This window comes from Fusarium musae, chromosome 1 (assembly GCF_019915245.1).
Source record: "Fusarium musae strain F31 chromosome 1, whole genome shotgun sequence".
NCBI classification, from domain to species: Eukaryota; Fungi; Ascomycota; class Sordariomycetes; order Hypocreales; family Nectriaceae; genus Fusarium; species Fusarium musae.
Window position 1 is genome coordinate 6,095,627 of NC_058387.1, and position 14,101 is coordinate 6,109,727.

A 14,101-nucleotide genomic window follows, 5' to 3' on the forward strand; every position below is an offset into this window, starting at 1 on the left:
TGGCTTAGCTCAGTGATTTACTATTAGCTGTTTACTGATAAGAGTTGAACGTATCATGCAAAATTAAAATCTTTATATCTATTAATGTCATGCTACAGAGTAGGTTTGACCATTGAATCGAGCTATAGAGAAAAGTGTTCCATTACATAAAATCATTTAACAACGAGATTCTCAGCGTCTTCAGCGTCAACAGCGCCGCTATCGTTAGCTTCGCCGTCAACGTTAACCGCTAAACTTTAGTGGAAAAATTGACTTTTGGTCTACGGATAGACCTTGCTGAGATGCAGGTGACCCACCTCGCTTCCATCGTCAACAGCGTCAACAGCGTCAACAGCGTCAAGCAAAACACTGTAACCTCCTAAGGCAACCTTCGGCTTTGGGCGCGGCATCAACATTTCGTACGAAGGAAAGCTAGCTCAAAAGTATAACATAGAATACTTTATCTTCCTTGATGATCGCATAGATTTATTCATCTTGATTCAGCTATTCTGGTTTTCTTATCTGTGCTCTGATTCCGATCTCTTAAGTCTAGACAATCACCTCCCGTACTAGCCCAGTTTCAGAAACTGAAACATGACTGTTTCAAGGTATGTCCAACCGTTTCAACCTGTTTCCAATGCAACATCAAAATTTGTTTCTGGTGGTTGGAAACTGTATTAATACTCCAACAGCACACCGAAGAGGCCCTGCTTGGAGCCAGCCATTCCAAACCATCTCAAAGTCAATCGCACGCAACCGCTCCATCATCCTCGTTGCTTCAGAGGCCCTCAACAAGCCTCCCACTCCGCACGCTTCCCCAAAGAAACAACAGCCATCGTCACAATCGACCTCGGCGTCCAACATCTCCCTTCAACCGACCCCTCAGCCGCGATCGACACAATCCGCCGAGGCATTGGCACCAAATCGGGGCCTCACCACCACGTCCGATCGAGCTTCACAGACTTCAGCGGGTATCGCAACATAGTCTTCACTCTCTACTGGAAAGATGTCGCGACCTATCGAGAATGGGAAGCTTCACTGCCTCCAGATTGGTGGTACGGAGGGCTATGTTCTGCTTCCGACATCGGAGTATTTAGAGAACTGTATACAGTCCCGATTACTGATACGGAGACTACATTTGCTCTACCGGATCCAGAGGGCTACTCAGTCATCGCAGAGTCAATGAGTGGTGAGACAGATACACATGAGTATTGGGGATCAGCGAGGGATCGTATTCCGAGATCACAGACGGACCCTCTTGAACCAGATGGCTGGCCATCACTCAAGGATGAGGAAGATTCGTTGGACCCTCGTGGGAAGCTTGTTACTGTCGATCCTCACGAGAATCTCTGCCTTATCCGCTCCGGGCAAGTCTGGGGGAACAGTACACCAACAGAGATCAAGTCATACAACGCAGAGATCAAACCAACCCTCGACAGCGGCATGGAAGAACTCACTAAGAAAAGCCAGCAATTTGGATGCTTCTCCAACAGATACATGCGCATAGAGGACGACGATGGGAATCCAGTGGGCAAGACGTGGAGCATCAGTATGTGGGAGTCGCTTGGACGTCTTGAGAAGTGGTCTCTTACGCCTAAGCACAAGGAGATCTTTGGTACACAGATCAATCACTTTAATCGGATGGAGCGGGAGGGCGAGGTGGCTAATCTGAATCTCTGGCATGAGCTTATGGTGTTACGTAAGAAGGATCAGTCATTTATGTATTTTAACTGTCATAAGAAAATCGGGATACTATTGGCGATTGACAACTAGTTACACTTGAGACTCAGATCAAACAGGTCATATCGTTGCCTTTGTCTGAACCTGGCATATTTAGGTACGAAACCATCGGTGATCCCAAACATCAATGACAAGTAAGCCTAAAGAGGAGCAGTTTGATAAGAAATCTGATATAGAAAAATCACATCTCGAATTCTCGATTGATGATACAAGTATCATCCGCATCACCGGTTCCTTTCTGATTGCATGAGATGATTACTACACCTCCGTATCTCTCCATGGCTCTGTTGGAAATCAGATCCTTAGCCTGAAGGGGCTATAAAATCCCTCCAACGTTCTGTCCTTACCCGTGCACGACGAATCCGAACGGCTTCTCTGGCAATACTATCAATCCTTTCTTTTACTTCCGTTCGGTCGAGGTACATGTTGGTGATATATGTGATCTCTTCTCGCGTCGCTGTACTCCAATCGTCGTAGGGAATTTCATTCAGACGTCCTCCAGCATCGAGTGTGTGTTCTTGAACTTTTAGATGTGAAAAAGGAAGGTTCCCCTCATTGGAACCCTTCTCAGGAAAGCGGTCCCTTTGTTCATCCACCTCTTTAGGATTATAGCTCTGGAGAAAGCCACGCAACTTTCGGCCCATATCAATAGTTATCGGAGCCGAGCTCTGCACTCCTGTCCAGAGGTTGACAAGAACTATAGGAGCCATTCCGTGTAAATCGAAGATTTCATCAACGGCTCTCTGTCCAGGATTCGTCGGCAATAATGCTCCATCACAGTATTCCGTGCCTAAGATCTCTTCTGCGTCAAAATAGTTTGGGTTGGCACACGTGGCACATGTAACTTCTAAGATCGTGGCTGCGTCGCTTGGTTGTGTCTTGCTACCAGGAACGGTGAAGTCTTTCCATGTGTACTCAATCAAGTCTTTGGTTCTACGGTAACAAGAGAAAACCATGCTGAAAAACTCAGTTATGCTTACAGTTAATATAAGCTAGGGATTGCACTCACGTTCGCGCACGCCGCCCGTTCTTTGTGGAAACGATAAAGGGTTCAATTTGAGCGATATCCACGGGTGGATAGTTTTCTAGGCTGTTTTGATCCACCACGTCTTTGCTATTAGCGATGATCTTTATAAGTGCCTCGCGAGCCTTGGCGGATGAATACTTGGCTCCCGGGATGAGTGCGTGGAGCTGTCGAGGATGCCTAAAAACGATATCGGCGTAGTCGACAAAATTATTTATAGCTTGATCGACAGACATACGTAGTCTTCCTAACATGATGCTATTCAGCCTTGAGAAGAGGTTAGCTTATGGCCAGAATCGAGTTGCTTCTTTTCATACCCCCCAGTTGATATCCCAACCATATAATCAAAGTAGTGACAAGGAAGAAACTCATCGAGCCGGTCTGGCTTTTCCAAAATACGCGGCATTCTTTTCGTACTACTTGCGGACCAGTTCGTCAAAGTTGAGCTTGAGTAGGCTGGGCCATCTTGATGAAGTATTTCGATTTCGCTGATCTTGTGCATGATGCGCTTCAAGACCAAGAGACTGGAAATAGCTCGGACTCCTCCACCAGCTAAAACACGGCAGTTAGTATCGAACAAACCTGTATAGGAAGGCCAAGGTTTATACCAAACGACAAGACTAGCTTCTTTGACCAAGGTCCCCTGTCATCGGACATGCCATCACCTGCTCGAGGTTGAGGACGAGCAGAAGCTTGGAATGAAATTGGAGTACCCATTCCATTCTCATCTTTGCTACGCGGTCCATCGTCCCTTTCCTTCCCTCTGTTTGTATTTGAAGATACTGGGATCTGTTTTAAATACTCTTGTTGGACTTTTGTATACCACTCCCAGCATGGGCTGTCTATCAGAGAGCTCGGTCTACAGAGTATGGAGTTAACGGCTCCTATTAGCTCTTGTACTTTCCTTGAGCTACCCAGCTGCCCCTTGGGTATTTCAGAAATATTGCAAGCCAGTTCTTCGACATATTCCGTTAAAAGAACAGAAGATACATGGCTCAGTAGCTGGAAGCCCATGCAGAGTGGGCTGTTCTCTTCAAAGGCCCTGTGGGCATCCTCGCGCATCCTACGTCGAGACTTTGCTAGGCGAAGTAGGCCCATCATGCGAAATTTTGCTGATATACCTTGGCTGTCGATGATACGCTCAAGGATTGGTACAGCTTTAGTGTATCGAGCCCATCCTATCAATGAGTCAGACAAGGCTAACTGAAGATAGATTGTGTCGCGTCGATTCGAGAGACTCTGATCATCTCGTGCCTGGAGGGTTGTCAAGACACACTTCTTGGCCTTGTTCTCTTTACGTAGAATGTTATAACAATTAGCCAGCTCCGCCATGACTATCCCGACTTGTATGGAGCGTGATCCATACTGGGAGGTGATGGCCCCGGTCGTCGAGTTCAGGAGTTTCACGGCGTCTTTGTGTTGCTTTTTTCGTGACAGCAACAAGCCTTGCAGTGCCATTGCATCCACTGTGGTGAACGATGGCTTTCTAATCATGTTGACTAGCGTCCTACTGCAAAAGCTGGTAGCAGCCAGGTATTCCATGGTAGACGGCTTGCTCAAGGACAAGGGCCGCCAGTCGGACAGAGCCCCATATAGTGACTCTGCAGTCTGTTTCGGCTGGCCCGTCGACTCCTCACTTGACAATAGCATTGACAAAAGGTATCCTTTTAAAGCGTTACTTCTCTGATCGGTCCTGGTCCCATGGTGCCAGAAGCTGGACTGCAGCGCCTTGCTGTCATTGTAAGCATAGAGGGCTTGAGAGAACTGACTCAAGACGGAAGCGATATGGGTTGCCGTCCGATTCGCAACAACATTGGATAGTTGTCTCATCATCGTTAAAGGAATGAGAGGACTTTCGGTTCCCAGTCTATCAATAACTTGATATAAGAACTCAACCATGGAAGCCAGGAAGGTCTCTCTCCTATCAACACATATTGAGATGAATTCTAACTTGGGGTTGGAATCTTGGTTCTGAATAACTTACTCGTCAGGTATTCTGGGTAACAGCCAGTCTTTAATGTCGGCCTCTGTAAGAGACGAGAGCAATGGCAAGGTCGAGGTCTTCACAACATCCATTAGCCTCTCGATTACTTCCTCTCCTATGATCTCGGCATCCTTTGAGGGGAAAGCTTGCAGAATAATGGCGATACGTTCGCGGGCCGAGATGCGTTCATCAATGACTTCAAGGTTGGGCTGCCCTTCACTTGTAACTTCAAGATAGGCTACCCCGTCTATCCCGGTGGTGCATTTGATATGTCCTTTATAGCGTTCTTGTTCTGTACCATTTAGCAACGACTTATTGACTTTATAGAAATTCACAAGCCATCCAGAAACTCCCGCTTCCAAAGGGAGTCTATCAATGATTTCTCCAGTTGAGGACCAAGTTGGCCTGGGTTCGCACGCACGAATCAATAGGTCGCATGGGACTTTTTGGCACTGAAAAGACTCCAAAAGTTGCAAGAGCCTCGCTAAGTCGTGTCTCAGTGGCTCCATATTGCTAGGAGGTTGCAGTAGTAGTTCACCGCGAGACGCTGTGCGCTGGATTTGGTTGCAGTATTGGCCTTGTCTGGAGCTTCAGGCGTCATAATCGAAATGAGTCGTGATTTGGAGAAGAGAGTATACTTGAGATGATGTGAGGGCTACTTCAGCCGCTGCAGAACTCGCGTCACATGCGCAATATCAGCCTTTCCCCACCAATGAAATTCAGCTTATCCTGCAGACGCCACCATAAGCTCGGATATACTCGTATGGCCGATGTCTGTGGGGTATCGTCCTTCGGGCTCAATTTACCGTATTTTGGAGGCTATCTGGAATTACTAGGAGACTCTAGGATGCGAAATATGTCATGGTTCTTCGGTGGTATTCCTATCTATCAGAGACGCTCACATGTCCTCTTGCAGGATTCTCTTGAAGCCCTCTAGTTGAAGACGGAAGTCTGGGTAGAGGCTACGTGACCTAACCATGTCTTCAAAGACGGTAATGGCTTCGACAAGAGCAGGTTTTCGTGACTCTGGTACCCTTTGATGCACTCCTATCTGCTTCCGTACCTCCTCATAGGCCTTCTTACAACTCACAAACATGTCGTATGTGGCCGAGCCTTCTGACATTGTGTTCCCATGGCCCTGTAGTTTCTCTCTCATTTCAAAACAACGATTGACGAAGTCGCCCACTGACCCGTCTAGTGGCTCGACCGGGTCATCAAATGCACCTTCTCTCAGCTCACATGCATCTACAAGGTCATGTATCTCTTCTCGTTCCTCAAGTAACCCCATAGCCCATTTCATAATACCCTCTGGGAGACCCAAGTCGTTCAACGACAGCCCCAGTCCCCGACTCACTCGGATGCAGTGTTGTGCGTGAGGCTTTATTTGAAACTCACTTTCAGCGTCGATAGTTGCTAGGTTATTGAACAGGTGCAATATCTGTCTTATGAGAGTGATTCTTCTCTGTCCGTCTATATGTAACAGTATATACTGGGACATCAGAGGGTGGAGATTAACAGCTTTAGTGCGACTGCAAAGGTCGCTGTGGACATAAAACGACACGCCACGCAGGTCAACAAGCCCACTTGATATGAAAGCGAAACTTGACTGAAGAATCGATATATCAGGCAGCTCTTTAGACTCGCGTAGACGGCGCTTTTTCATCTTGAAGAATTTGTCCACAGAATCATTATCAAAGCACAAGAATGGAAGGACTTGTAGGAGGCTCGTAGCGCTCTGGTAGTCCCCTCGAGACTCAAGACGCTCCAAGGAAGTATTAAAAGTGGCCCATAGCGAACGGCCTTCAAAGTTGAACTTGAGAAAGAGTTTTCGCTCTTCAGGATCGTTGCTGCTGAAGAGGTCTGCAAATGCGGCGTTGGGATTATCGTAGGTGGACAAATAGCTCATGATGAACGGTATGGCATTTCGAGCCGCAAGAGGATGGCCATGGAGTCGATAAGCAACCAGATCAAGGTCATTCCGATAAGTTGGATCTCCCAATAGGTTTTCAAGTGTATGTTCTAGTAGTTTGATCGTATCAACGTCTTCTAAAGGTGGTAGTCGAATCTCTCGAAAGCTTCGACCTGTCCACATCATGTTAGAATCTCGAGTCGATACCAAGGCGTGGTGTGCTGGGTATTTGAGGATAGTTGGGATCTTGGAGTAGCCAAATGCCTCAATATCATCAACAATAAAGAGCGACTCTTTATTCCACGCCTCTCCTAGCCACTTCAAGAACATATCGATGCGTTCGGTAACAGGAGTTCTCCTCCACCGTTCCTGATTATCACCCAGATTTTCGATCATGTCGAAACCTATGCTCGTCGATAGTTTGGAAAGAGCACTCTCGACTGTCTCCATTTCATAGGATCCTATGAAAAATACATTCCTACATCCCTTTTGCCTCGCTGCAAATTGAAGCAGAAATTCCGTTTTCCTACAAAAAGGTTAATGTAATACGAAGAAGAGATCCGGCGCGGTTATAACTATACCCAATACCTGCAATCCCCTTGATCACAGTAAGTTTTGGAAGTGTATTGTCTGTAGCCAATGATACTTTGAGAGTTTCCAGTTCTTTCATTCGGCCAAAAAATGGCTTTGCAGAGGTGATTCGATGTTGAATCTCGTGCAACTGATTTCCCTCCCACCAGAATCCTCGATCGGGCGGATATGCATGAGCTTGAAAGCGTGGTTGGCCAAACGTCTAATGATTCTATTAGGACTGTACTGCTGGATCTGTTTCATCATGGGTTGGTACACGGCGTTCTGTTTGAGCTTTGGGCTGATCTGCTCCACCATTGGTCACTTCATTGAGCACTTCCCACAGTGCCATACTGATTGTCGTGAAGGGTCCCAGTCTCGACGTAAACTTGCATATAGAAACGTGATCAACTGCCATGATCTGGAATGCTTGTTGGTTGCCGAGCGTAGCTGATGATAGTGTCACAACCTTCAAAGAGATTCAGAACCAGTAATAGAATGATTGGAAATGCATCGACTTACATGTTTGTCTGTGTGTCCCACGCGCATCATGCGTCCCTCGGCGAAACATCGAAAGGGTGGGCAGGGCTTCAGATGGATGAATGCTTGAGCATCCCAGACGGATGCGGGGTTGAACGGCTGCAGTGTCTTGACTGACTCTATTCTAACGCCTCCGAGGACATGGGCGGCTGCTACCAAAAAGTCGTTCCACTCGGCTACTGTTGATCCACTATGTGGTGTAGCCAGGAACACGATTCCAAATCGAGGCAGAGCGATGTGGTTGTATTTAGGTGCACTGTCTAACTGTGACATGGCCTAGGACAGATGGTCAGTTACTAAATACTTGATTGGTGATGTAGCTCAGTGTGAAACATACCTTTCGGACTACTAGGCCTCCTAGGGAGTGGCATACAACCAATAAAGGACGTGTTTTCTCCTTAATGAAACAGTGAGTACTGTGTATATTACATGCCAGGGAGATAGAAGTTACCTTGTCGCCAATTCGCACTTCGTCAAGAGACCGTAATAAGGTTGCTGCCCAATCATTGAGTCCCATAACGGTGATCCTGTCCGTTAGGTCCGAGTCATAACCAAAAGTCATGATTCGACTATTCTTGAAGTTCTCATGCTCTGGTAGAAGGTCTCTCAACCACATTGTGCCATTACCAGCAGTCCAGGTGTCCATAGCATTGCCATCCTGTCCGTGGACCGCGCAGATACTAGCAGACAGTTAGTCCCCTGGGACAATCCTTTTGCGTGAGGGATGAGTACTCAAACTTTGCATCAGGCCCTTCATAAAGAACAGTGATTTCCCCGAAGTTGTCCTCTACGAGCCAGTCTTTCCAACGAGACTTCTTATCCTTCTCATGTCGATCCAGGGCTTGCTTCTTGAGAGTCTCACTCTCAAAAGATACTGTGCCAATGAGGTGGCCGTTCTGGTGACTGTAGGTGGTCCTTGGCCATGCCCTTGCGGTCGAAAGAGGATCGTAAAGAAATGGTTCAGCTTGCTCCCCTTCACCTCTTAGAGTCGGAGGACCGAGTTCGGCCTCATCCTTTGACCTTGAATCTTCGTCTGCCACATCTGTTGGTACTGATCTTGATGCTGTCGATCGAAAATTTTCTTTGAGGTGCCTGGTAACCCGGGAGAAATGGAGCTTAGAGGGCTTCTTTGGTTTGGTGCAAAGATGCTCAACGAAGTCAAGATATTGTTTCTCGGAAGTGCCTGCGGGGATTTCATGCACTCTAACTGTTCTCTTGCTTCGTAGTGGCATTTTGGCTCTATGAGAACTTACACTAGAGTATCAAGGTATGATCTAGTAAGCTGAATAGTGGATTCGACCGATTAAGTTGGGGAGGTCGTGTGTCCAGGGAATTTTGCCGTAGGAAATGGAACAGAAACGTTGCAAATGAGGGATTTGATTTTCAGTCCGTAAGATAAGCGCTTGGGTCCCTTAGTAAGCTCTATTTATCATTGGGCGAGTTGCAAGAATGCGCAGCCTGACCGCCCGTTCTGTATGTAGGTGCATTTCAGCTTGCAAGGATATGGTTATGTGAGGCTTGTGCAGCAGCCACACATGCATAGTGTGGCTGATTACCCTATGGGGGCTTGACTGCCAGCATTTAATATCGAAGTTGGGGGACCGACAGCTTTCTACATATTTGATCTAGACTTCGCTGGGATCAACTATACTTAGTGCGAGTATTAAGGATGATTTTACCTTAAGTATGCTTTTCATAACTAAGCCATACTTCATGAACTGAGCAAGTAGGTGTGTTTTGTAAATTTATGGAACTTGTCTAGCTTGCTTATCAACGTGGCTGAAACTACAAATACGTACACTGTGCAGTGAGAGCCTGATCAGGCACCAATATGCAGTCAGCAAAGTCCTAGACCTGGCTGGTACTGGAACTCGCCTCTTCGTTGTCCCTAGCTCATCAACACTGTTTCAGTCAGTCGCTAACGAATCGCTTTTCCCTACAGTCTTTCGCCATGGCCGACCCTCTCTCCGTCGCCGGGTTGGCTTTGGCCGTGGTATCCCTGGGCCTCCAAGTCACTGGGGGCATCGCGGAATACTTTGACTCACTGAAGTCCCGCGGCCAAGACATCGACTCCATAACTCGTCAGAACGACACGCTGAGGAAGACGCTTCGGATCATCGAATTATCAATCTCTCAGTTTCAGAATGACCACAAAACAGCAACCGAGGCATTAAGACAATTTTTAGACTCATCTAACGGGGAACTGAAGGTTTTGGAGAGCATGATAGCCACGTTCATTATTGACGATGAAGGTACAGCTGGTCGAAGGAACAAAGCTCGGAATCAGGGTAAAAAGCTTCTATATCCGTTCCATCGCTCAAAGGTTGAACAAATGGCGACTAAATTACATCACATCAATGCGACGTTCCTGTTAGGATTGCAAAGTCTAGGACTGTAAGTGAACTCTATCCCCAGAACCCTGCGAGATTTATTTTCTGATTAGTGCCAGTTCCGTATCCCATTTAGGATCTGAGAAGTTAGCTACGCTCCAGGCGACTTCGCAGATTATCTCTAGGGATCTTCTAGTTGTTCAGTCCGAGGTCTCATCTATTAGAACTCCCATTCGAGGCATCGAAACCACTCTATCCCAATTTGAGACACGATTTAGCGGTCTTGAGAATCTCCTCGGCCAGCTATTCGTCCAAGGCTCGGCCATCAATGAGACACTACAAGAAGTAAGCATTACAGTGTGCTGAGGTCATCGTCTAAAAAATCCTGACGTAAAGTTTAGATCACTCCTTCGGAGGTGGCCGGGCGGCTTCTTAGCAAGCCGGCAGTTTTAAAAGAGATGTGTGATGCTGTGGTGACTCAAGAGCGGCATAGGTCGACAGGGAAACTCCCAGTACCACATGAAAGTGCGGCAAAGGTCGCAGAAGCTGAGCCCCGTTACACTGGCGGGCGCTTCTCTTGCTTATGTCGTCACCGTCGACATGTCCAACGTTGGAATGCTGCCTTGGGCTCCTTTGTCCTCTCTCACGAGACAATCACCGAACGGCATTTGCCCGGTTGTCCAGCTCCTCAGGCCACATTAGAGCCCGACCGAAGGCAAAGTTTTGCCTTGACTTACGCTGGACTCCGTTATTTTCTCAACTCAGCCATCCAGTTTTCGTTTACAATGCGATCAGGGGCAGGAGGATCGAGCTTCGGTCCTAATTTCACCTACTATCCTATTGTAGACTCAAACTGTGCTCCCGCTTTTCGAATGCTCAATTTACTTATAAGCTCCCATACACCAATACAAGATAGGCTGGGAGAATCAGCATGGCGGAAAGAGCTTGTCCCTTCTGTGGTGTCCTCAGTACTGAGTTTGTTTCAAGGTCAACACGCATCCCCTCGAGCAGTAAATGTTCGCAACGAGTCCCTAGTATACAGCCTGGCCTTATGTGTAAGCTAAAATCCATTCCCAAGTTAGCGCAACGAAAACTAACCACATTGTCAGTTAAGGTATTGCTACGGTGGCATGAGTTTACTACAAAGACAGGAAGATGCTAGTCCGTTGCTTGAGCTACTCGAGTACTTGCTCGATAGCAAGGCCCCAGCGAATGACTACAGTACAAATGGCGAGTAGGTTCATATCGTTCGTTTCAGATTGGCAGGTTAGAAGTCTAAGATATTCTCTAGTACTCCGCTGAACGAAATGTTTTCGACGACCTCATTTATTAGTATCAATCATCCTGTGCTTATCGCCTCTGCGGATCTCATACTGCGATCAAACAACGAAACCGTTGCAGTTGATCGACGTCCGGGTCAGCCTTGGAGTAGGAAAGTTGTTAGCGCATCAGGGGAAGTGATCTGGACCCAGGGCGACGAGGCTCTACTTCGCTTTTTGTCTTATTCAACTATAATAGCCGATGGTTTGTGTAGCCATGCTCTAAAATTGCCTTCATCTGTCATGCTGACCAAGACTTTTTTCGGGTATGCAGCATATGGCTGTGGTCCACTAGGCTGGGCAATTTTATCTCACAATCTAGAAGAAGTCAAACTCTTAATAGCAAACCACCCCAGACCCTTTCCGAGATAAACGTTTTTGGACATACTCCACTCCACCTCGCCGCAGACAAGCCTTCGATTCTACGTGTTCTGGTAGATGCTGCAGACACGTCGCTACTCAACTGGACCGATAAAACACATCGCTCCGCTCTAGAACTCGCAGTCATCTTTAGTGGGATGAACTGCAAAGAACATAGATCGCGAATGTGGAAAAGATGCAGGTGTGCCGAATGCGCCGTGATTCTATTGAAAGCTGACTGCATGACCCGAACCGCGGCCCTACAGTATACACTGAATCATGCCTCTAAACGGTGCAAGTTGAGATACCTGAACCACATGAAAGACAGAAGAGATAGGCTGAAATGCCTTTCTCTAGGAAAACTGTCCGCGACAGATATAGAGCAATTGAATCTTGAATCGGGGCATGTTCTCGATTCTAATGCATTCCAAGTCACTCAGCTATTACAGCGGCGGGGTATATGTGTTCCTGAAGCCCTTGCTGTCGTGGCCGATAAATGGTTTCCACATCCTTATCCGATATATGAAACAATCACTTCATCCAGCGATGCTGACATTCTCTTTTGTCTTGGTTTCCGGGATACCGAGTCGTGGTGTGATTCTTATGACTTGGAGAGGTGGCATGTTTCAGGTCGGAAATCTCTGTCATATTTACGCTGGTTAGCCAATCATGGTGGCATCTGTTGTCAGCTACCCTTCCAAACAACCAAGGATATTTTTGGAAGTGCTTACATATTCTCGGCAATGGGCAGTGAAATCCAAGATTCTTGGACAAGCAGTTGCTTCAGATATGGTCAGTCTAATGAATCAGATGGTGGCAACTCACTACCGACATCACCTACAATGGATCCGGCGGAGGATTGGTACCACGAAGTCCATTCAGCGGTGTTTGATGTTAGAACTGTGGATTCATGCGGTTGTCAATGCTCTCCAGGCGGCTGCAATATGCTAACGTTCATACTGAGAGAGCTGATCAATGAACGAGACTATAAGTACAAGCCACGACTCTATTCACGAAACCACGCTATGACAGACGCAGAGGACCCAGGACAAGGCATGGTGAATAGTACTGAATCCTCAGAAAGCAGTTTTATAGAAGAGAACCCCCTTCTGGAGCTGATCGACGGATATATCATCTATCTCAGTCATTTCTCCTGCCATTTTCGGAGGTGGCATCATTACGCTACTATTCGGTTCATCACTTTCGCCGCTTTGGGTATGGGTCATTCTTGTTGTCGATGGGACGGTGTGAATCGCTTGTTTGAGGATGATGTTGAAGACACCCAAGATTACAAGATGGCACTACTTGAAGATCTAATCAATGAGTTTGAAGAAGCCATCATTTCTGTTCTTGAGGATCCAGATATCGAGACTCATCAACTTATAGACTTCTGGGAACAGACTTGGGTTGGCCGCATGAGCGACGTATTAGATCACCTCGAAGGTAGCGACGACTTAACAGAGGACGAGAAACTTGCAGCTGAAGAGATTGGGGTAGTATGGGATAAGGTAGGACCTGAACTACCTGAACCGGGCCCTAAAGAAAAGGGTAACCCATATCAGAGGAACATGATAGAATATTGGTTGTATGAGCTGAGAATGATTGAAGAGGAATGCCAATGATGCATAAGGTTTGCTTGGAGGAGGCTGACAATATGGAAGACACGCACTGTCGCTATGCTGCAATATTTTTCCTTGTTTCCTTTCTTTTATGTGGGTATATACTGTCATTATGTCTCGCTGTTTTCCCGCTTTGCTGCCAATGGTATTAGATAATGATTATGCTGGTGAACTCGGGCATCAATGGACTGATCTTCTCACCCACCATCACACCGTTGATAAAGGCGTCTCCCAACAACCGATACATCTTCGCTCAACAGCCAGAGTTATCAACCACACTCAACACATACTGAATGTTCCTCCCAGGTATGATGACCGCCGCGTCGCCCTTTTGCTCCTCTGGGCCAAAACCTATCTGCCCATCACTCATGACGATAAACCTTCGGTGCTCACTCGTCTGCCGGATCAGCTGGTCGGAATCTTGTGTAACGTGTTTTAATGACTTGGCCGAGGCCACTTCCGAGGAAACAAACCATTTGAGCCAGGCATGGTATACCTTCGTGAACTTGAGACTGCCTTGTGGCCACTTCATTGACGCAAAGCTTCCACTGAGGGCGTTTTCAACCACGTTTTCCCGTTCGCTGTAAGATAGCACATCAATTGGAGATGCATAGGAGTAAGCAGATAGACCAGCTAGTGGACACCACTCGTTGATGACTGTTTTGCCTTCAAGTGTCGATCCAAGGTAAATATACAATTTCAGCAAAACGTGTTTTTATTAATTTTA

General features: G+C 46.9%; 6 protein-coding genes across 6 annotated transcripts; 2 read left to right on the plus strand and 4 right to left on the minus strand.

Annotated features, from left to right (window-relative positions):
* Positions 1-152: 152 nt before the first annotated feature.
* On the minus strand, positions 153-395 carry J7337_001877 (uncharacterized protein; the record flags this gene model as incomplete). Its single annotated transcript, XM_044819610.1, has 2 exons — positions 153-198; positions 265-395. The coding sequence occupies 2 exons, from the start codon at positions 393-395 to the stop codon at positions 153-155; spliced, it is 177 nt and encodes a 58-aa protein (XP_044687312.1).
* A 590-nt stretch (positions 396-985) lies between these two features.
* J7337_001878 (uncharacterized protein) lies at positions 986-1,752 on the plus strand (the record flags this gene model as incomplete). Its single annotated transcript, XM_044819611.1, has 2 exons — positions 986-1,034; positions 1,091-1,752. 2 exons carry the CDS (start codon positions 986-988, stop codon positions 1,750-1,752), a joined length of 711 nt encoding a protein of 236 aa, XP_044687313.1.
* Positions 1,753-2,021: 269 nt separating this feature from the next.
* J7337_001879 (uncharacterized protein) lies at positions 2,022-2,997 on the minus strand (the record flags this gene model as incomplete). Its single annotated transcript, XM_044819612.1, has 2 exons — positions 2,022-2,652; positions 2,729-2,997. The coding sequence occupies 2 exons, from the start codon at positions 2,995-2,997 to the stop codon at positions 2,022-2,024; spliced, it is 900 nt and encodes a 299-aa protein (XP_044687314.1).
* A 3,148-nt stretch (positions 2,998-6,145) lies between these two features.
* On the minus strand, positions 6,146-7,086 carry J7337_001880 (uncharacterized protein; the record flags this gene model as incomplete). The annotated part of the gene is made up of 2 exons (XM_044819613.1): positions 6,146-6,197; positions 6,218-7,086. 2 exons carry the CDS (start codon positions 7,084-7,086, stop codon positions 6,146-6,148), a joined length of 921 nt encoding a protein of 306 aa, XP_044687315.1.
* A 355-nt stretch (positions 7,087-7,441) lies between these two features.
* Positions 7,442-8,978, minus strand: J7337_001881 (uncharacterized protein; the record flags this gene model as incomplete). Its single annotated transcript, XM_044819614.1, has 4 exons — positions 7,442-7,675; positions 7,729-8,022; positions 8,198-8,426; positions 8,479-8,978. The coding sequence occupies 4 exons, from the start codon at positions 8,976-8,978 to the stop codon at positions 7,442-7,444; spliced, it is 1,257 nt and encodes a 418-aa protein (XP_044687316.1).
* A 719-nt stretch (positions 8,979-9,697) lies between these two features.
* On the plus strand, positions 9,698-10,455 carry J7337_001882 (uncharacterized protein; the record flags this gene model as incomplete). The annotated part of the gene is given in 3 exon segments (XM_044819615.1): positions 9,698-10,034; positions 10,213-10,421; positions 10,435-10,455. The coding sequence occupies 3 exon segments, from the start codon at positions 9,698-9,700 to the stop codon at positions 10,453-10,455; spliced, it is 567 nt and encodes a 188-aa protein (XP_044687317.1).
* Between the last annotated feature and the right edge of the window lie 3,646 nt (positions 10,456-14,101).